Source organism: Neopsephotus bourkii, unplaced genomic scaffold, assembly GCF_033783945.1.
Source record: "Neopsephotus bourkii isolate Nb327-2 ecotype Australia unplaced genomic scaffold, CSIRO-AGI_Nbou_v1 NB_855, whole genome shotgun sequence".
Classification (NCBI taxonomy): domain Eukaryota; kingdom Metazoa; phylum Chordata; class Aves; order Psittaciformes; family Psittacidae; genus Neopsephotus; species Neopsephotus bourkii.
In genome coordinates, this window is record NW_026901351.1 from 3,525,539 (window position 1) to 3,548,309 (window position 22,771).

Below are 22,771 nucleotides of genomic sequence, written 5' to 3' on the forward strand. Positions count from 1 at the left end.
CAAACTGTTGTTTAAAACAAGCATTATAGGGTAAGATATAGCAGCACTAATGATTTCAAGCAGAATTTTTCCCACTTGTAATTATGTAGACTCTTTTAACTAAATTACAAATAAAAAACACTTTGAAAATGTACTCTTAAATTCACCAGAATAAAAAAAGCCCAAAAAACTGTCTGAGGAAAAAGTCTATATTTTACGGTGTGCACTCACACTTCAAATTCCCAGGATGTGGAACGCTATTAGAACAAGGGGTTTCCTCATGCTTGATGTACTTGGAAACACATCCTGCACCTGACAAGGTGAGCAGTCTGCATGCTGGAAAAGTACCGAGTACTGCTGAGTAAGGCAACTGAGACAAAGCATGGCTTAAGTTCAGTGTGGTTTAAGGCAGAGTACGTATTTTGAAGCTGTCACTTCTTCTGCTTCCACATAGAAGCACTAGTGCTCTAGGAATGTGTTTAAGAGCTTTGGTTGAAAAGACCTGCTGGAGCTGGAGGTGGTTCCCAGAGATAATCTAAAGAAATTCACTACAATGAGCTAGACAGTCCCTAAAAATCCCCTTCGTTGACTATATTCTTACAGCCATTCAGTCCAAAGCTCCAAATATATATTTGTACTAAAAAGACAAACAGGTCAAGCACAGCTTTCTCAAAATACCCACCCCTTATTTGTCCCCCATAAGACACATCTCCCCCTCTGGATTAGGCATCATCTGAAATTTTACCTGAGTGAGTGTGGCAATACTTTGGCCTAATAAGTAAACCAGGTCTAGTCCTAAACTTGCAAAAGATGTAAATTAATGTTTTACAAAAGATGTAAAATTAATGCTTTATCAGGCCAAATTCTGCACACTGTTACGCTGACCTTGATCTAAAGGAATTTCTGTGGCATTAGTTTAGATTAGTTTAGATTTTCAAGTGAAGGCAAATTGTAGTCCATTTTAGCCCATTAAAATAAACTGACCCACAGCTTCTGTTTGAAGAATCAATAGGTTAAACAAAGCATTGTCAGCACTTTCCACCATTTACTACAAGAAAAGTCCCACTCACCCCATTTGACAAGTTTTCAATTATTATTTATCTTTTCCAGTACCAACAATTTCTACCTTATCCACAGAAAGACACCAAACCTCAGGAAAGCGTATCAACATGGGGGTTATATTGTTGCATAAGCTTATGCCTAAAGATGCCAGAAAGTAACTGGGCTCTGATCATTCTTTGGCTTGAAGCTGGAGCCTCCTTTGTAGATCAGTTCTTCCACTTGTTGGAGTCCCATGCCAGGAACCAGCCTGTGAAAGTTGGGGGTTCATGCCCCTGCTTCACAATGACAATGGAGGTCCTCTTGTCTCTGCCAGAAGGATCTGTTTCAATATAGCGTTTGGCTAAAACCAGAGGAAATATAACATGTAATATATTAGTTCATTCCTTTGGTATAAGAAACACATTAAAAGCCCTAGTGAAAGAACCCAGGGCTACTATAACACAGTATTCAATTAAATTCTTTCAAAGGCAATGAAATGTTCAGGTAATTACTGATTTCTCCCAGCTGCCAGTGAAGGAATTTTCCACAAGGCTGAAACAGAGGGATTGTTGCTTTGATCAGTTCATTGCCATACACCTGGGTTTTGGCTCCTGAATAGGAGAGAAATCTGCTAGTGCTGTGTAGATGCACAAGCTTCGTTCCTGCTTTGCTTATGTAAAAGCCAGTATAGTTTCCCCTAACATCACAATGTGACATCCACACAGATCACAAACACAGTCAGGTAACCCCAGATGCTCCAGGGAAATACCTGCAAGCGTTTTTAGCACAAACTTTGTCAGAAGAGCTCAGCTATGTGAAATCACACCAGAGAGAATATCTGACTTTCCAAGGAGGTGCACTCCATATGAGTTGTCTTGCTTTGTTCTGTAGTTGGAATTTCCTCCTCCTAATTTAAGCTCAGTGAACAGTGGCAGGGGAAGGACTTGAGGATTTGTTGGCATGCCTTTGACTATATAAATTAGTATAGGGCACAGCTCAGTAGTTATCTCCTTTTCAATTCTTTCTCTTCTCAGTGTAGTTTCTTTTCATGGAGCTCTCCTATATGTTCTTTAAAAAGCTCTGCAGCCTAATAATACTATCTTGATTAATTTTATCCTTCATATGCTTACAGATAATAAAGATAAAATTAGTTTTAAAGCACATTTGAAGGAGAAAATAATTTTCTTCAGGATTAAATCCTAATAAGCTCAGTAATTCCTTTAAACACTGTAAACATAATTAGATTTCTTCTAAATCATCTTTTTCACTTCTTTAAGTAATATTGATTCTACTTCACTCAAAAGTCTTCCAAATTGATTTGACTTACCAGATTTAACGGATTCCTGTTGCTCAATTTCATTAGCATCCTTCCCAATCCAGACAAAAACCTGCAAACAGAGGAAAGAGGTAGCCCCCATGTTGTTACAAGGATGTTGCATACAGCAGGCAAAGTACAAAACAGTTGATTCCACCAGGAGAAAGAATATACACTATAAAAAGACTGCACAGAAATACAGCTGTCACAAACCACAACTGATACTATTTTTTTCCCTTGCAAGAGATTGTAGTTCTATTCTCCAAAATCCACAGAAGATGTAATTACAAGTTCCCTTCACCACAGTGCATAAAGGTCCATACTTCCAGTGTCAAGAGAGTGGTGAGATTTCAGAGGGTAGAACTAGTCTCGCAAGGAAATCAGAAGCCTCAGTCTGCAGTCCCCACTTAGTTGTTTGGTTGGTTGGGTTTTTTTTTCCTGTCAAAGATCCTTTTGGAGTCCAGCTATGTGTCTCGGACTTCCTTCCTTTTTCCCTGAGTCACTGTGTCCCAGCTACTTTCCATCCAGCTCTTCCACCCACCTTGTGGCATCACTCCTTCATACGTGAACCTTGGACTTTCCTCCTCATTTCCAAAAACCTCAGCCTTTTTTTCCATAAGAATTAGGCTGAAGAGCACAAATAAAGCATGGGATCTGTGGCTTCCTCCCCACTTTCCTCCAAGGAAAGAGGAAGGGTAGAGAATATACTGTAAGAAACAGATGTGCTCTATGCACCCCCAAGTAAGTTTACAAGTCATCCAAAAAGCTCTCAACATTCTCAGTTTTCAGTGAACCTGAAAAAATGACAGATTGTTTCTGCCAACCTCCACTCAGTTCGTCTGAAGAAAACTGTGTAAGGAATTAGTCTTTGTCCCCTTCTCTAATAAAACCTTTTGTAGGTGCTGCTGCTAAATGGATTTTGTGGCTTCTGAATACCTTTTATGCAATAACTTTCAGTTTTTTAAATCAATAAACTTTATTGATAAAGTCAAGAACATTATTGAGAGCCTTTCAGGGGCTCATACTCTTGCAGTGTCCATTGGTTTTAATGGGGAGTGCCTGCCACGATCCTACATGATGCTTGGAAAATCACTCCTGTGTGTTCACAGTAGCACATCACGTAGCTCAAAAAATGTAGCTCCCTCTGGTATAATGTAAAGAAAACAAACCCTCTTCCATTCTCAAAAGATTATTTTTCTTCCCATCTTATGATCTAAGTGATAAGGAATAAATTATCCTTGTTACCATGAAAAGCAGTGGTCAAGAACACAGCTTACCTGCTCCCAAGCATCCAGCAACATAACATCATCTTCAGCCAAATCGTCCTGAGTGAATTCTCCTGGTACCTCCTCGATCTGAAAAGGACATTATGCTTTGGTTTGGGTTTTTGGTTTTTTTGTTTTTTTTTTCCATAATTTATCAAGATATTTTGATTTTGCACAGACCAAAGATACTTTTAAGAGGATAAGGCTAGAAGCTGTTGCGCAATTCTTTTTGCTTCTAAAGGATCAAGACCTAAACTGATTTGATGAATGTGTCAAGGGTGTTTCTCTGAAAGGAAACAAATCACATAATTGCATATCCTATAAAATCAGCTCAAAGTTTGTCAGGATTGATAGGATATCCTCAAGGGGGGCAGAGGTTTACATTGTAATTCTGACTGTTGTTAAGTTGGGACTGAGGTCTGACAGAAGGCGGCCACAGGGAAATTCCCATAGAGCACCTTGTACCAAGCAAATCAATCAGCTGATCCCACCTGATGTATTTCTGCAGCTTACATTCATTAATAAGGGAAAGAAACTGCATTGGTCTGCAGTGGGTGAGCTCAGTGATGAAATACACACCCACGCATGTTTTCCAGTCACTTGACACTGGGATATTATAGTTGACTAAGGCATCTCAAGGCTTAGTCCCCAGAGGAAATGCAGACTGTTTGCTTCTTCCAAGGACGCGCAGGCAGATAGGAAAGCAGTTTAGCACTATTCTGTGTGAGAAAGAGAGATAGCAACGTAGCTAGTGGTCAGCCCTCTACTTTTAAAGAACTGTCAAGGGTGTGGCTATGCTTGGTCATGTAGGAGTGCTGAAGAGACAGTGAGCAGATGGTGCAAAAGACACTCCTTTTCTCCACCCTAGTTACAGTGCCAGAAGGTCAGAGTGATCTGACCTACCTCTTCTGGTGAGCTCTAACAGTGATGATTCTGTTAACTAGAGAAATGCTTCAGGAAAGAGGGGATTTCACAGAATTTGGAGGTAATTTAAAACAAAAACCAAACAAGTGCACAGCTGCCAGAACACTATTTACGGAGAGATTTGCTCCTGTATTTCACAGGAGTGTTTTAGAAGCTTGCTAGGAGAATACACTTTACTACCCTTATTAAAAAGTAATCCTTAGTAAAAGTTCCTACTTGTTTTATCCCTCTTCAAATGAATGGGCTGTATTTTATGGAGACTGCAGAGATGGTGGCAAACTATGTCCCCTACCTAAAAATTAGTAGATCCGTGCCAGAGAGTGACACAGTGTTGCCCTCCCAGAATACAGTAGTAAAACCTGAATCACAGGCTTAATACACAGTGCCCACTTTTGGGTATTTCTGCTAAGGAACTAGGTATTCCTACCTCTTAAGCATAGGTTTATACCTCAGATGCATAATTTCATGTCTTAAATCGCTATGGAAAAAATCAGACTGCTAGGGATTTTTGGCAAGGAACATTTCCTCACTACCACTATCAAACACATTAAGAGGCAAGGCACTCACCTGCACTTTCTCAGTGAAAGCAGTCTGGCAATGCTCTGCAAGAACACTGTTGCTTTCAACTGGGCAAATACCTCATCATTTTGCATCTGCAGGCCTCTAGTCCCTGGCTGGAGCAGGCTCTGTGTGCAGACTTCTGCATTATTCATTATTCTGTCCATCCATTGCATTTGGATTGATTTAAAGCATGAAACATCAATTCTCAAGCTCTTGTCAAGCACAGCTAACTAAGCCAGATCCCCAGATTCATTTAATGACTGATGATTCCCAATGCAAAACATACCAGAAACTATACAATTAAACAGAGAAAAAAGTATCCCTCATATACTCACAATAAATCTGCCAGTCTTGTTAGAACAACCATACAGGCGAGGGGGGTGATCTTCAGCCTTTGTCAAGAGTTGTGATGATGTCTGGTACTTTTTTTTACCTCCAAGTGCTTTCCAGAATTCCTCTGAAATACACAGTATATAATTTATTCAGCAGTGGATTTAATATTTGATGGTTTAGCTTGTTAGATACATTTCAAGAATCCCCAAACAATATCTGTGCTGTCTCAAAGATGAGTACATTTTTCTATAGTTCTTCCCACAGTTTGACAAAATAGTCATGAAAATATCACTTGCAGACCTAGAAAGAGCAACGCACTATGTCCTTCTCCCCTCCCAGGCACTTGCAGTAAAGAAAGGACCACATTCCTCTGCAGCTTCTACTACTGTCCCGCAGACTTCCAGGGCATCACACTGCTCATGCATCAGCCAGTTCTGGATGGATCTCCATAGTAAATGTCAGGTTGGATTTTAAAAGGGAAAAAGTGAGCATATAATTCTGGCTACAAAATATATATGATTACAAAACCCCATTTAGGCTGTATTTCCATGCAGTGCTCTGTGTTCTTAGCTACCTATTAGCAACCATGTGGCCTCATACTAACCAGGTTCCTGGCCTTCATTAATCTTAGCAGTCTGGCTATTAAGAATGCTGGCAATGTACTGAGCTCCATGTTCCTCTTCTTTGGTTGATCCTTTTCCTACCCAGGTGTAGCCAGAGTTGTTTGGCAGTTTCAGAACAAAGACATCATTAGAGTTTAGAGAGACTGCATCAACATCAACCTAGATCAAAAAAGAAACTGTTTAATTCTTCATATTTTCAAATAATGTAATCACTATTTTGCATGCTTATATAAACTGTGTAGATAGATCTTAATCAGCCATGCTTTTTCCCTTCAAATTTTCCCTAGATTTATACTGATATAAGTTACAGAACTTAACCTGAGACAAGGAACCTACTTGAATGGCAAAACTTAGGACTGTTTGGCAGTGGGAAAGACTATCGCATAAGGGTTGCTGATTCTTATCTATTCTTTGTCAGCTGACTCTTCACTACATGTTTTCTTACAGTTGCCTCTGAAAGCTGTAGATTGGTTGCAGACAGTTACAGCATATTCTCTTTGATTTATTACATGGATTGGTCACTTACGGCAGTGGATTTGATTTGGAATTCTGCATTCCTATTAGATGCGACTACCCAACAAGATTAGCCAGAGAGGCTATGGAAGCTATACCATTTCCCATGGAGAGCAGTTGATTTATCTAGCAGGTGACCTTACCTCCGCAATCCTAGTAATAGCTGCAAGGTTCCTGCGGATTTGGAAGAGTCGCGTCGGTGGAGCAGGTTTCTGACCTTCATTCCTGGATGTCCCATCCTTGTAGACAATAAGTGGTTTGTTTTTGAACAAGCTCAGTAAATGCGCAGGCTCTTTGCCTTGGCTGACTCGAATCTGTACGTATGTAAAGAAATGCAATAAAAGAAACAAAAGAACGCAGGTAGTTATTTTTGGTCTTTGTTGAATAGCGGGGGGGATATTAGCCAATAATGTGAAGTTTGTTAGCATGAGGGAGAAGTGGCAAGCAGAGAAGACGTAAAGATATAGTTCCAGACACATTAAAGTTAAGAGCATTTGTGAGACTTTTTTGTCAGTCATGCTGACACAAAGATTCAACCTTCTAAGGTAATGTTTAGCTGATTCAAATGGCTGCTATCTACTGTAATGAGAAAACTACTCTTTTTCAAAAGAATTGTCATTTCATAGCATTTTATAGAGTGACTGAAGAACTACTGTGGAAGTTTAGGTGCCTTGTACTTAAGCAGAACAGAATGAGTATTCATCCTGTTCATTATTTCTATGTTTATTTTATCTGCAAGAGGGTGAAAAAGATGAGCATAAATCTATCTTGCAGGTAACGTAGATGACAAAACCAAACTTATATTAGGGATGCAAAAGATGTTATTTCAATCTCAAAAAAAATTGAGTTATGAAGAATAGATATTTTTAGGTTAATGTATGATAAAAGTTATTTGTATACGACTATTTATTCTTCCTTTGTATCAGTGCCACCTGTCAAGGTGGAGAGCTGCGACTACCTGCCTTTCACTCCTGGAAAGAAAGAGGAAAAAGGGAACGAGGCATGCTGCATAGCCAACAGAGGAGAATTGAAGAGCTCCAGCCCCTTAGCCCTGCCTGGTGAGGCTTGAGGCAGCTGGACAGCATTGGTCATGCTGGGGAGCAGGAGCAAGTGTTTCTACTTCAGAGACAACAGCAGCTGACTGATGAGGATATCCTGGAACACATACACTTGTGTGTATGCCAAACTGCAGCAGGATTTTACAGATGGGGAAAAAAACTAATCACCAAACAAAATAAAACAAGCCAACAAAAAAACCTGAAGGAAACATTCTTGCAAAACAAATAGGGAAAAATGACGGGTTTTAGTCATTTGTACTGTAATGCCATCTAGTGACCACAAAGTAGTACATGTAAACTCTTCAAATAATGCTAATACAGACGTTAAGCACAGGCAATATAATCTAGGTAGCCATGTACGTGCATACAAATGCACACATATTTGCGTGTGTATATACACATACATATATACACACACATATACATTCCTAAATTTATTTCAGGCTAAAAGTGCTTTTAAGTATTGTGTCCATTGCACTGAGATGGATCTCCTTCAGTTTTAATAAAGAGTTTTTAAGCACATTACTATTGCAGTTGAGAGTAGTAATATTATTATTACTGTAGTATTAGTACTGGCCTTAGGTATGAGGCTGGCCCACACTCTGCTGGACTCCGTCCAAATATAGAACACGTGCTAGGAATATTCCAAGCAGTAATTGCTTAGAAGTGTTCTAATCCCTCCTTAATATAATTTCAATCATAAACCATTACTGATTAATGGCTAAAAGCATAGTCTGACATCTAGATTAACTGTACCTTAGTGGGTGGGGAAGCCTTTTACTTTGGTAATTAAAAAATGGCAATCACAGAACTCTCTGCCTAGAAAATCTGTTCCTTGTTTTCTTACAGCTCTAGCTTTCCTGTGAAAAGAGGAGACCTCTCACCTCTCCACCTACTCACCACTCCTCACTAGTGATGAAAGAACATCACACACCCTAGTCATGCTAGGACTAGCTTATCTCCTCACACCTGTTAGCTGTCAGTGTCCTGCACCTTGCCTTGCACACCCCACTTCTGCAAGTGAGGGTGTGTATCCTGCTTTCATGGAGCTGCAAGCACTACAGGATGGGAAACCCAAGTTATGTTCCTCAGTAAGGCAGGCACAAGCCTGATGCTGTCACACAGTTCATCATACCATAGAACCATAGAATGCTGAGGTTTGGAAGGGACTTTAAAGATCATCTAGTTCCAAACCCCCTGCCATGGGCTGGGACACCTTCCACTAGACCAGGTTGCTCAGCATCATGTGGCTTTCATATCTCCTAGTTTTGGCCCACTAAAAGTCAGGTGTCCTGTCTTGGCTAAACATGACAGCTTCCTCCATAATCAAAAGGAGACAGGGGAGCTCCCACAGGGGTATCACCCTGTCAGACAGCTGCTTCAGGGTGAGTTGCTCTGGGAGGATCTTATCTGGTCTCTGCTGACCGTGTATAGCATCTGTAAGTCTAGGCAGGACTAAAACCTAATTTTTAGGTAGTGAAAGTCAAAGGAAAGAAAAGGCAGTTTTAGGCTGTGTTATATTTGTGTTCTTCTGAATATCTACATTCAGAAAGAATGATTCAAATGGGGAATATCCAGTGACTTTAAAAGGAGCCCATGGTGCTTGGCTTATACAGATCATGAGCAGCTAACTTTCCCAGTCTTCAAACACTACCTCCTCCTTTCAGTTCTTATAGAAATTGGTATATTTTGCATGCTGTATTGAATTTTATCCAAAAGACAATAACCTGCACAGCCTGACCATTCAATAACCTATCCAGCTGAACAGTCAGAAATGCAGACGCAGTCAGTTCATCTTTTGTAGCATGGGCTCCTTGCCTAAGAGAGAAAGGCAAAGAGAAAGACAGTGGTTAAGTCCAGTTTCAAAATGATCCAGCACTTATACTGCATAACAAATGCACAGTAAACAATCTTGCATTTATATGTGGTTCTACTGAAAAGGACATAAAGTCAGCATAAAATAATATCCACATTCTGGAGGTTTGTGCAAAGCCAACCAAACACACCATGTGTAGATGATCTGTCCTTTAGGGTAAGTGTAGAGGATAATGTAGCAGTCGCCACCATAGAACTGTCCGTAAGTTTCAGGTCCCACAGGAACCCTGCCACTGCTTTCCACACGCCAGATCTGGGGAAACAGAGATATCACTGGAGTATGCTGCACTTCATCCTGAGACTCTGCAAGAAGCAATTCACTGTGTCATCCCTTTGAGTGACCTTTGTTTCTGTTACCAAGTGTTATGGAATAAAACCAGGAAGGATTCTTCATGAAGTAGATCTATACACCCTGCACCCACTGAATGAATGAATAATGACCATCAACAAGCCAATGCAGTACACTTTTCTTTGTCTGATGCTTTAATGCCACATAATCATCTCATAATGCTATGTTGAACTTACTTTAAGATCTTAAGATGACAATATGACATGAATGGCACAACACTGTGATTCATCACAGTACTACCATATCACTTGGGAAAGGCACATTGCAGTCAGAGAGCACACTGTTATGCAGATTTCTTCCTATTTGATTCATTACAGCCCAGTTCAGTTAACAACTGTTCTCCAAAAACATACTACTAAAATTATAAATAAAAAAATGCTGCAGATCAAAGCTGCTTTGGCTTAAGTCTATGGACCATAGAATCATAGAATCATAGAATAGTTAGGGTTGGAAAGGACGTTAAGATCATCAAGTTCCAACCCCCCTGCCATGGGCAGGGACACCTCGCTAGAAACCTAGAAAACATAGCAATGAGACTGTAGGTATTTGTCTCTTCTTTTTCTTCTGGAATCCCAACATGCAGACCTGTATATAAAAGGCTGTGTTGCTAAAATGGGAAACCAGCCCTGTGTAGTCCAAAGATATTCCTGCAGTGGGATATGGATAGATTTAGAAAGACTGTACAATCATTTTTTCTCTCCAAATCCAGGCTACCTGAGAAACACAACAGGGACAAAGAAGGTTCTTCTAGAAAGCAGACTGAATACATACATAAAGACACAGAATTGAATTTTTTTACTCCAAGGGCATGTCTTCCCATTCCAGATTTCAAGCTGATATAAGCCAGAAGTCTTTCCTTAGGCTAAGGATCATATTTAAAGTACATCTTTAACAGGTATTGTGTATAGATTCAATTTCTACTTCAAAGTGTCTTTTCTGATGATAGAAGTAACACTGCCCCTAATGTAGCATTACTCTATGCAACAGTGTAAATGGCAAAACATAGCATAGCAGCTTATCCCACTACACGTAACAGACTACGCTGGGTAGGTGGGATGCAATTTAACACAACACAAAAATTACCTCTACTTTCCCTGAACCATCATCAACCATGTTGTGCTGGGCAGCCATTTGTGGAGACTCATGTAACTTGGTAGCATCAAATTCAATCTGCTCAATTTTAGCCACTCTCTCTGTGACATACACTTTGCCAAAGCCATCACTTTGATCTTTATCCTTCCAGTCTTTGAAAAATTGTTTGAAAATTGGCGTTTCACCTCCTTCTGGAAAGACTTGAATCTGAAATGAAGCAAGACACATGAAATGGAAGGAAAACAAAACTGACACTCAAACAGAAACTTTTCTGAGTTACTTGTCAGTGAAATATTGCCCTTACGTCTTACCAGCCCTTAAAATATTTTTTGCTGATTTAAAACCAAAGCTTTAAACAGAGCTCATGTTTTCCTGGTATCATCTTATAAATAGATCGCACCTGTGTGTTGGCAGGATAATTCATCTGCTGTATGAATTGTTCAGCATTCTTCATGGCAGCTTTTCTCTCTTGTGGGTTAGCATCTTTGCCTGGTTAAAACAGAAGGATAACAATACGTGGGAAAGCATAATGAGCTCACAGATCCTGCAAAAACAAGATGTCCTTGAGCCAGGTTCTCTGACATTGCTCTTGCCTCAGCCTTGAACAAACACAAATGCTGGACATAGCATGAGCAAGAAGACTCACACATAAGCTGAATGGCCAAAACAGCAGCTTTGAAAACAGCTAAAATAAAAATAAAAATGGGGACATTACAATGATTTTATTTTTTCTTCGAGTGTGGGCCTCTACCAAAATAATGCTGTTCATAATATTTGGTTGGTTCAAGGTACAAGAACACCCCGCTGCTTTTCTCTGAATACGTTTCTTACTGGGCTGCAATGTGGTAAATAAAGCTGCTGTCCAGAACTGCCTTTACTTCTTGAAGCACTGCCACAGTCTGAGTAAAAAGCAACTCCCACTTTGTCTGGATGGGTTGTGCAATTTCCACTGCCCTTCCCAACCCATTGCTTCTTTTTCAGCCTTGCTCAGTGTCAGACATCTCGTGAAACCTCTGTGGGATGATACTGTCTATCAGGTCTGTGTCCCAGCTGGCTGTCCATTACTATACTGCAAAGACCTCTTAGTCTAATAAGATGCTCTTATGAGCTATTCATTGTATTCCATTCTGAATGAGATTATTAGAAAAGCAATTCACACTCCTCAGCTTAGTGGTCTGAAGATTTCCAGCAGAGATGATAACTGCAGCCTCCCAGTGAAAGGTTGAGACTCATAGACTAATGTGAGTCATTATTGTTACACATTATTTTTACCAACAGTAGCACAGTGAGGATGCACAGAGGAGCAAATAGGTTCCCATTCAAAGGGCCTAAATTGTATTTTATTTATTTTATGCCTGATTGTATTGGCTTGGTTCTTCTTGAAGCTGTCAGGTAGAGAGTAAAAACCAGGAATCAAGGGATCAGGTAGACATTAGGCCATCTGAGCATAATGTTCCCAAAATACTCTCGTTTAAAGGATGCTTCCCTAACTGCAAATGAAGTTTCAACAAAAGTGCTTACACTGCTTCCTGGACTGACTCCAGCAGTTTGACCAATGCATTGATTGATTATTTGCTATTCACATGGTAAAAAAAAAAAAATAAATGCAAATGCCACAGAATAATGAATACAGTGCCTCAGATGAAAAAGGGGAGATACTCAGCACTGGAGGCAATGGCAGCACCACAACAATCCAGCTGCAAGGTGTACAGACCTAATTCCTCATTAGTAGTATTCTCCTGGGAAATGTTCAGTCAAAGTAACTTCAGACACTCCTACAAGCATTGATGATACTGCAGAGAAATATTCACAAGACAAAAAGAAGCATCAAAGTATGCGCAAGCTTATGCTTTTAGCTGATGCCTGAGACACTCATCTTGCAATTTCACACTTCTGTGGAGCAATGTATGGAATCCACCCATTATAAAAATTTATGTGTCCAGATTTTGTTCCAGAAGATAAGGATTTGATGACAGTATACAAAATTTGTAGAATTCTTTGTTTGCTTTGTAACTGTCCACAGGCTGCCCAGGGAGGTTGTGGAGTCTCCTTCTCTGGAGACATTCAAAACCCGCCTGGACACATTCCTGTGTAACCTTATCTAGGTGTTCCTGCTCCGGCAGGGGGATTGGACTAGATGATCTTTTGAGGTCCCTTCCAATCTCTAACATACTGTGATACTGTGATACTGTGATAGATAAGCACTTAGGCACCCAGGCTTACAAATACCTCAGAAATAACCAGGATCCTTAGACAAGACTTGATCTGGAGGCTGGTTCCCAAATGAGCAATCTGTGTCCACCAAGGAACTGCACCTGCACCAAGTGTGCAAGACTGTGTGCAGGGTACTGTGTCCAGCCAATATTAAATTCTTGCTATTGTCCCCAGGGTGTTGTGTCGACTCCTTAGATATATCTGTGTAGCTTCTGCATTTGCAAGAGAAGTGATCTCTTACCTTTCCACACAAAGATCTTCCTTGCAGCACCATTGTCCAAAATGAAACACTCCTCAGACAAAAGCATAGCCATGGAGAAGGGATTTTCCTCTGCTACCAGGGACACTTTCATGGATCCACTTGCATCTGACACCTAAGAAGCAAACATTTCAAATTTAGAGCAACTCTGGTTTTTATTTCCAAGTTAATTTTGGCTTACAAAATTACTATAATGATCAGCTGCCGTTCCTATATAAATAGCTAGATGAAATTTGTGTGCTGCTGGAAAGTAAGGCAGGCTGATGATAATTTTGTTTCATTTCATCTTACATCCAGTAGAGGGTGATGTAGTATTAATTTTAACGAGTTTGTTGGATTCCTGTCTAACAACTTCTTAAAAGAAATCTATTTATTTCCCCTTGCAATTCAACTGCTCCTTCAGTGAACACCTGACAGTTAAAAATCTGTATTTTCTCCAGCCTCTCCTACTGGAGTCCCTAAGTGTCAGCTTCTGTTACCAAGCAACCTGCATGAAGCCAAAAGTACACATGCATGCTGAACAACATTTGAAACTGTAACAAAATACTCCTATTTATTTATTATTATTTATTATTATTATTTATATACCATTATTTATTAATCATAAATACCTATATTTACAATATACAATTTGTTAACTGGAAATTGTAATATAAGACTTGTTACAGAATCTGTTTCGTAACCTCTACCACCACTGTACGTTCATGCAGATTTTTAAAACCTTCTAAAATTCTGTCCTGTATGGTGAAAAGACCAATTATTACTACTAAAAAGAAGTTATTATTACCTTTGTAATAACTTTTCTAGAAGTTTTTATTTCCTTTAATTAGTAAGTATAAATTATAAATATAGAATCATAGAATCATAGAATAGTTAGGGTTGGAAAGGACCTTAAGATCAGCAAGTTCCAACCCTCTGCCATGGGCAGGGACACCTCACACTAAACCATATCACCGAAGGCCTCGTCCAACCTGGCCTTGAACACTGCCAGGGATGGAGCATTCACAACCTCCCTGGGCAACCCATTCCAGTGCCTCACCACCCTAACAGGAAAGAATTTCTTCCTTATATCCAATCTAAACTTCCCCTGTTTCAGTTTTAACCCATTACCCCTTGTCTTATCACTACAGTCCCTAATGAAGAGTCCATCCCCAGCATCCCTATAGTCCCCCTTCAGATACTAGAAGGCTGCTATGAGGTCTCCACGCAGCCTTCTCTTCTCCAGCCTCAACAGCCCCAACTTTCTCAGCCTGTCTTCATATGGGAGGTGCTCCAGTCCCCTGATCATCCTCGTGGCCCTCCTTTGGACTTGTTCCAACAGTTCCATGTCCTTTTTATGTTGAGGAAACCAGAATTGCACACAGTAGTTCAAGTGAGGTCTCATGAGAGCAGAATAAAGGGGCACGATCACCTCCTTCGACCTGCTGGTCACGCTCCTTTTGATGCAGCCCAGGATACAGTTGGCTTTCTGGGCTGCAAGCACACACTGAAGCCGGCTCATGTTCATTTTCTCATCGACCAGCACCCCCAAGTCCTTTTCCGCAGGGCTGCGCTGAATCTCTTCTCTGCCCAACCTGTAGCTCTGCCTGGGATTGCTCCGACCCAGGTGTAGGACCTTGCACTTGGCATGGTTAAACTTCATGAGGTTGGCACCAGCCCATCTCACAAGTGTGTCAAGGTCCCTCTGGATGGCATTCCTTCCCTCCAGCGTATCAACCGAACCACACAGCTTGGTGTCATCGGCAAACTTGCTGAGGGCGCACTCAAGCCCACTGTCCATGTCAGTGACAAAGATGTTGAACAAGACCGGTCCCAACACCAATCCCTGAGGGACATCACTGGTTACTGGTCTCCAGACGGACATTGAGCCATTGATCACAACTCTTTGTGTGCGGCCCTCCAGCCAGTTCTTCATCCACCGAGTGGTCCATTCATCAAATTGATGTCTCTCCAATTTAGAGACAAGGATGTTGTGTGGGACAGTGTTGAACGCTTTACACAAATCCAGGTAGATGACATCAACTGCTCTACCGCTGTCCATACCACTATATCTTACCTTGTGTATTATGGAAGCACAAGATTGTAACTGCAATTGTATACAACAAATAAAAATCAACTATCATACCTATTATGAGGCTCACTGTAGACCTGCCTCCTGACTTTGACACTTGCTGTTATATTGCAGCACATTTAAATTTAGCTAACAGAGCTCTGTTAGCAGGACAGGTATGATTAGAGGAATTTATTAAATATTCACAGAATTTTCTGAGTTCCTAGAATTCCAAAATTTACTGCAAGCAGTTTTCTTTAGTCTTGTCTTACTACAGTGGTCCTCATCATACCTGCAGGCTTTTCTCTTCCTCCCGCCCCAAACGTTCCTACAAAGTTAAGTATGTGCCAGATTTTTGGCAAGAATGAAATGATTAATGGGAACTAAACACAGCACATAGACCACAAGGACTAAAAATCACCTTATAACAATGATCACCTCATACAGGCTTTCTTGTAAACCTCTGCACCACATGTGGGTAGGGGAAGAATCATGTTATAGGCAGGGAGAGAGGTGGCTTTATCCTACTGCAGTCTGTGGGATGCAGGAGCTGCAGAGGAAGGGACTCACCCTCTCTCATACTTCACAGCAGCCTTAAAGCTACTGTATATGGCACCTAAAAGGTCATACACGTGGGGATACAGCAGCACTTAGTTCTGTCAGTGTTGCCACTTGTTGACCAAATCCTTGCTCTTCAGTGACTATGGGGAAGACAGAAAAGTACATTGTATGCCAGTGAAAGACTTTTCCGTCACGAAAGGCAACCTCACTGCATGAGCCAGAACACAAAATACTGAAGATAAAGGTCCAGACCTCCATGCTAACAAGAGCTTGTAAAATAAATACTCTTTGTGCAGTCTTCAGGATAAAATAATCTTCTTACTGGGAGGAGGGAGGATAATGTGTTTTATAGATGTTGCTAAAACATTCCCCTTTTCCAAGTACTTTCTTACTTCTTTTCTCAAGTGGGAGAATATGACAGAAAGAGGAGCTATAGGAAAAAAATAAAATAAAATAATAAAAAAAATAATACAGGCCTGGAAATAGTTTGGATAGTTTGGTTTGAGGTTTTTTTGGTTGTTTTGTTTAATAGTAATGTAGCTTTGTATACAGGTAAGATACTGTATTGGTAGTTCGAAGAATAAATTCCATGCCTCTTCTACGGAAGAGCAGTAAGCCTATCATGATGTGAGGGAAATTATTAGCTTTACAGATTGCAATCATGAAATTCCTACTGATTTAAATGGACTCAATTTTTTTCTGGCAGTGACACTGTCCTAGTCAGTGTTAAGCTATTGCAGGTGAGGAAGGAAGAAAAGGGCATTGGAAAAGAAAGGAGGTTTGTGTTCAAATTCCTTTGGATTTATCAATAAAATATAACACAACTGTCCACCTTTCAAACATTGTTAAGAATAACTTAATCATCTATGCTTACCAAAACTCTCACTGTTAAAAGCAAGAAGACACAAAATATAGTTTAAGACCAGCTAATTCTTCTTTGACCTGAACTGAGTGCCTCATAGGCAATGCTTAGCTTGTTTCCTGAGTAAACAGGATAGAATCCTTTTTTTTTTTTCCTGAAATTATTCGGGCTGTCTTGATTGATGTTCCTTGAGAAACTGTCCATTGGCTGCAAATCAACTGACACAAAGGCAGTTCTGTAAGTGAAGCCACAACTCCATGCATGAGGAACAAATGAATGCATGAATACTGTAGACTGTACCTAACTTAAATAAGCAAATAAATTACGTACCATATATAGTTTAGCACTTCTCCTGTTTGTAATATCGGCCAGCTCATCTTCATTATCATCACACTCAGGAAGCTCTGGCTTGCTCCCTAAAACCTGTTCAACAAAAGAAGAACAAATTCAGTGAAGAGAGAGAGTAGGTGCTATAGTATAAATACCCAAACACTGTAATGGTTGTTCCAGTAACTGATTAATCTGCATTATGTTTACACGTAATACAGTCTAAATCCAAACTCGTGGATGATTTTTCACCAATGCTTTTGTATTGCTAGGAACAACTTACATTATTCCGAACATGTATTAATTTCAGCCAGCTTGTCTTAGAGACTGGAGGATGACATAGAGCACAGAAAGGAAAAATCTGTACTAAAAAAAAAAACAATTTATGCTGAAAAAAAAAGTTAAGCTCTGCCCCAAAGAGATGCCTTCCAGAGAAGGTGTCCTTCCTCCTGCTAAGACAAACTTCCATGATGCAGCTGAGTCCACACACAGGCACACATACGCCTGGGTGGTATGACAATTGATAACTTTACATGAAGATTACCAAGTGTGTATTGAACAACAGCTAACTGCTGTGCTGGAATTGGATTGTATTATTACCTAAGCATATGGCTGGCTGAGCTGCAGCTTTCCAGAGCACCTCACCATTGTACAGATAATCCTCATGTGATGCATAAAAAGAAAACAAATCCTGCCAGCTGAGACTATAATCAAAGACTCCCAAAGCTTTTCAGCAAGGTTCCCCAATAAGATGACTTAAACCAAGAAACAGTTTAAAAGACATTCAGCCTTCTGATTCTTATCTACATATACTCTTCATTTCACACAAATCCCATGGTAGGTATATACACAAGACCTTGCTCATATAATTCTCCCTATACAGACAGTCAGGCTGCTCCACTGGGTATTTATACCTTACAATCCAGAACACTGAGAGCTCTGGGGTGGCTCCTCTGGGCTGCTCTGACGTTCAAAACCTAGGCTTGCAAATGTGACAAGAATTCAGACCCACAAATCCATCCTACGCACCTGAAAATAGCAGTGCTCTCTTGGGGATACAAAACAGCCTAGCTACACAGTCCAACCGTACTGGCAACTTCAAACCACACCTCTCAAAAAATACACAAGTGCACATACAGGTTTGAAACCACTTTAAAAATCATCAATTATTAGCCTTTACTGCTGGAGTGCTGAAGATTATTTAGAGTAGAAATAATCTAAAGAATAATTACGGGCCCTGAAAGGTTAGCCATGCCTCATCTTATTCATTCTTTGGCTTTAGCATCTTTGTTCACAGCTTCTGTTTTCCAAACCACAGACTCTTCATATCACTTCACCTCACCTGTCATTGAAAGGTTAAGGTGTCAATTATAAAATCATAGAATAGTTAGGGTTGGAAAGGACCTTAAGATCAGCAAGTTCCAACCTCCCCGACATGGGCAGGGACACCTCACACTAAACCATGTCACCCAAGGCTCTGTCCAACCTGACCTTGAACACTGCCAGGGATGGAGCATTCACAGCTTCCCTGGACAACCCATTCCAGTGCCTCACCACCCTAACAGGAAAGAATTTCCTCCTTATATCCAATCTAAACTTCCCCTGTTTCAGTTTTAACCCATTACCCCTTGTCCTATCGCTACAGTCCCTAATGAAAAGTCCATCCCCAGCATCCCTATAGGCCTCCTTCAGATACTGGAAGGCTGCTATGAGGTCTCCACGCAGCCTTCTCTTCTCCAGCCTCAACAGCCCCAACTTTCTCAGCCTGTCTTCACACAGGAGAAGCTCCAGTCCACTGAGCATCCTTGTGACCCTCCTCTGCACTTGTTCCAACAGTTCCTTGTCCCTTTTATGTTGAGAACACCAGAACTGCACACAGTAGTTCAAGTGAGGTCTCATGAGAGCAGAATAAAGGGGCAGGATCACCTCCTTTGACCTGCTGGTCATGCTCCTTTTGATACAGACCAGGATATGGTCTGAAGCTGGCTCATGTTCATTTTCTCATCAACCAGCACCCCCAAGTCCTTCTCCACAGGGCTGCTCTCAATCTCTTCTCTGCCCAGCCTGTAGCTGTGCCTGGGATTGCTCCGACCCAGGTGTAGGACCTTGCACTTGGCATGGTTAAACTTCATGAGGTTGGCATCAGCCCACCTCATAAGTGTGTCAAGGTCCCTCTGGATGGCATTCCTTCCCTCCAGCATATCAACCGAACCACACAGCTTGGTGTCATCGGCAAACTTGCTGAGGGCGCACTCAATCCCACTGTCCATGTCAGCGACAAAGATGTTGAATTCAACCCTCACTGTCTGTTGCTCCACCACAGAATGATGCTTATCCTCTCCCTGCCATTGCTTCTTGCATGCAGGTTTGTCCTGGAGAAAAGCATGAGCAACTCTGGCCCCACCAAGGTGCACAACTGCTGCTATTCTGCAGTGACCACCAGTGTGCACACTCTAACCTCATGGTGTATGTGATGTTGTTTAATCACTTAAGGCTTAATCACCTCCATAGCTGTTTCAGACTAAGACATGCCCACAGCTGACTATGGCAGAGCCCACCTTGCCTTTCATGGCTATCATCTAACACCAGCTTACCTCTCAGTGAGAGCTTCGGAATGCCAATTTAACATTGTTCTATCAAAACTATTCATTAACTACACACCTTTAGATCTTGTCTGAAGGGGGAGGGATAAAAGAAAGTCAATCTGCATTAATTTTCAGAGCTTTGGTTCTTTAAGTTTTGTTAATCTTTTATGTTTACACTCCTTGGCTGGTGCAAGAATATCATAGTGAAAACCAAAAGAACATCAGATTCTCTACAAGTTCCCAGGTACACTCCTATCTTGTGGTAAGTGCAATATATCTTATCCTGCCTGCATAACCATAATTCCCTTTCTTATTCTCATGTGCACAATCTCTTCTCTGTAAGTATTTGCACCCCCCAGAGAAGTGCAAAATATGGAGCCAAATCTTTTACTGACACGTGAAATCCTACTTAGTTGACCTTAAAAAGAAAAAAAAAATAAAAAAATCACAGACAAAAGGTTTCTAATCTGTAGGAATGTGACAAGGTAAATAATTTAAAATAAACCCATCAAAAGAAGAAATTCAGTAAACATTGTCTTCATAACTTGAGAAGCCAGGTCTGCATCATAAAACAGTCGATATTGACTTAACGGGAGGAACAAGTTTAAAGACTTCAGTGAGGCTGAAAATCCAACTTGGAAAACAATACTCAAAGAATGTGTCAGGTGAAGGTTAATTAAGAGGGAAATCCAGTTTCGTAGAGTTTAAGTTGTGTACACTAGCGCTGTGTTTGTGTTTCTTCTTACTATACACAGTTTGGGTTAGGTTTCTGGGTCTGAAACTAAACTATTTGTTGTGGCTGTGATCCCAAATGCCAGATCTCAAAAACCTTGAATTCCCTTCTTTATATGCTAAGAGCAATAGAAAGAAAAGCAAGACATTTACATAGCTTAAAGCTGTCTTGTGGTACTGATATTTTATTACTTAATACTTTCGGAAAACAATCAAGATTAGTAGGTTATCATTTACTCTCTAGCAGCTTCTGACATAAGCAAGTATATCCTGCTCCCACAAACTCAAGGTACACATGTAGGCTGTGATGGAATATAAACCCTCAGTGCAGGTCAATAGGCCTGAACCACAGGCACAGCATGGACTCAATGGCAGACAAATGCTTAGATTTTTATCAACCTTCAAAGCAGAGAAGAATATTACAAGGAATGCCTCTCTGAAATAAATACTGCCTCCAGTATTTACTGCAGTGGTCTGTAAAGGAAGGTTAATCCAGTAGAGAGAGGAAAGGATGAACATGATGCAAGCTAGTAACCACCTGGCTGACCCTGGCTACCAGAGCAGACATTGGGGGTGCTCATTGGGCAAAGGTGATTTTAGGACTTTGCTGCTGAAGTAACTGGGCAGTTTCATTTCTAATCATTTTGGCTTTGTGGCTCTCTTGCCAGAGCACAGCCACTGTAGAGGATATTCTGGTCCACTCACAAACAACTTTTGACATTGCTCACATTATGAACAGCTGAATATGCTTATTTCACTGGTTACTGTAACCTGGGACTCTTTCCACTCATTCATAGACTTCGAAAAAATTACACTCTCAACAGGAAAAAAAAACATCCTTTCACTAAACTGCTCCCAGGTAGCTAGCAGGATTTCTGCCAGAAATTGCCTCTCACTAGCGATTCCAGCCACAACAGATGTCATTACATGCTCACCTTGAGCAGAAGACCTCCCACCTGCCTGAACAGAGATTGAAAATAAGATGGAAACAGCCATTAGGTACAGAGCAGTGGACAAAAATTATGGTTTATACTAACAAATAGTTCCAGCATGCTGTTAATTTTGAGGGGGTTACCATGTAATTCATCAAAAAGACTTCCTAGTATTAAGGTCTAAACCTGATCTGTATGCACCCAGATTGCTATGAAATAGCAAAACATATCAGTTGCTCATGGCACTTTTGACACTTAAATTATGGCCTACATTTTTAGCCAGCTTCTGTTTTCTCAGGAATTTTAAATGCAAATCACAATTTTATTCATATCTCTATGCTTAACTTCCTAAAAATAGGGCATTTGTCCTTGGCAGCTTTTCATGCAATATTTGCAACTTTGCATATCTGTCTGGGGTAATTTGAATATAAATCCCTTACTGGTATGATGGCAATATTTTAACATTCATTTTCTGCTCTGTGAAACAGGCCATGGGTAACATTTTCACTAAAAAAGTATCTGGATCAGTCTTGAGAGTATAAAATTGATGTTTTTCACAGTTTGCCTCCAAGGTAAAACAAGCTACCTTCTGTCCTGCTGGGACTGCACAGCTGGCAGTACCTAAGTTAGATATTTACACTGCAACCGGGTGTGTGTGAAATGAGCTGAGGAAACCCCCAGCCGACATTATCTTCAAATGTCTAGCTTTAAGGGTGCCCTCAGGATGAACAGTGATTCCACACTAAAGAAACCGTGAGGGTGAATGGCAGTAAATATGCACACACAGAAGCCTTTCTGTGACCATTACTGCCGCTGAACATTGAGAACTGAGCTGTTCATTGACCTGCCTACCTGCAGCATAATTAAAAATGCAGTAAGTAATCACACTACATCTCTTGCATTTATACTCATTTTTTAATCGTATTCCTTTGCTACATGCTCCTCTGATACCACCAGAACTGTGAGAATTGAGGTCCAAATCCTGCAGAGACTTGCACATGTGCTTGAGATGCCTGTTTTTTCTGCTTACTGGGACATAAAGTCAGGCACACACTGAAGCGTTTCTAGCTTTGCAGATCCCAATTTGAAAGCCTTGCAGATAAAAAAATCTTATGTGCTTCATGACAGTGCATGTTTATGTGTTGGAAAATGCCAACATGAAGCTTCAGACGAAGAATACTCTCTGCTAAAATCCATGAAATTCACATCTTTTCATACCTTAAGTGCCTCCACTTTTGCAGCAGGGCATTTGCAGTGGCACCACATGGGGAGGTCCTGAGGCTGTAGCATGCTGGATCATATCAATACTGGGGTAAAAAGA

General features: G+C 40.6%; 1 protein-coding gene across 2 annotated transcripts in view; it reads right to left on the reverse strand.

Annotated features, from left to right (window-relative positions):
• Positions 1-1,138: 1,138 nt before the first annotated feature.
• The window catches only part of SCIN (scinderin), a 48,153-nt gene continuing 26,520 nt past the window's right edge, over positions 1,139-22,771 (reverse strand). For both annotated transcript variants that reach the window (XM_061356481.1, XM_061356482.1), the window contains exons 5-16: positions 17,205-17,297; positions 13,384-13,516; positions 11,329-11,417; positions 10,920-11,135; positions 9,619-9,740; positions 9,340-9,430; positions 6,698-6,868; positions 6,023-6,200; positions 5,421-5,542; positions 3,613-3,690; positions 2,348-2,408; positions 1,139-1,381 (exon numbers count right to left, since the gene is read on the reverse strand). In XM_061356481.1, coding sequence (XP_061212465.1) covers positions 1,248-1,381; positions 2,348-2,408; positions 3,613-3,690; positions 5,421-5,542; positions 6,023-6,200; positions 6,698-6,868; positions 9,340-9,430; positions 9,619-9,740; positions 10,920-11,135; positions 11,329-11,417; positions 13,384-13,516; positions 17,205-17,297 — 1,488 coding nt within the window. In that variant the 3' untranslated portion in view covers positions 1,139-1,247. The remainder of the gene's footprint in view (positions 1,382-2,347; positions 2,409-3,612; positions 3,691-5,420; positions 5,543-6,022; positions 6,201-6,697; positions 6,869-9,339; positions 9,431-9,618; positions 9,741-10,919; positions 11,136-11,328; positions 11,418-13,383; positions 13,517-17,204; positions 17,298-22,771) is intronic.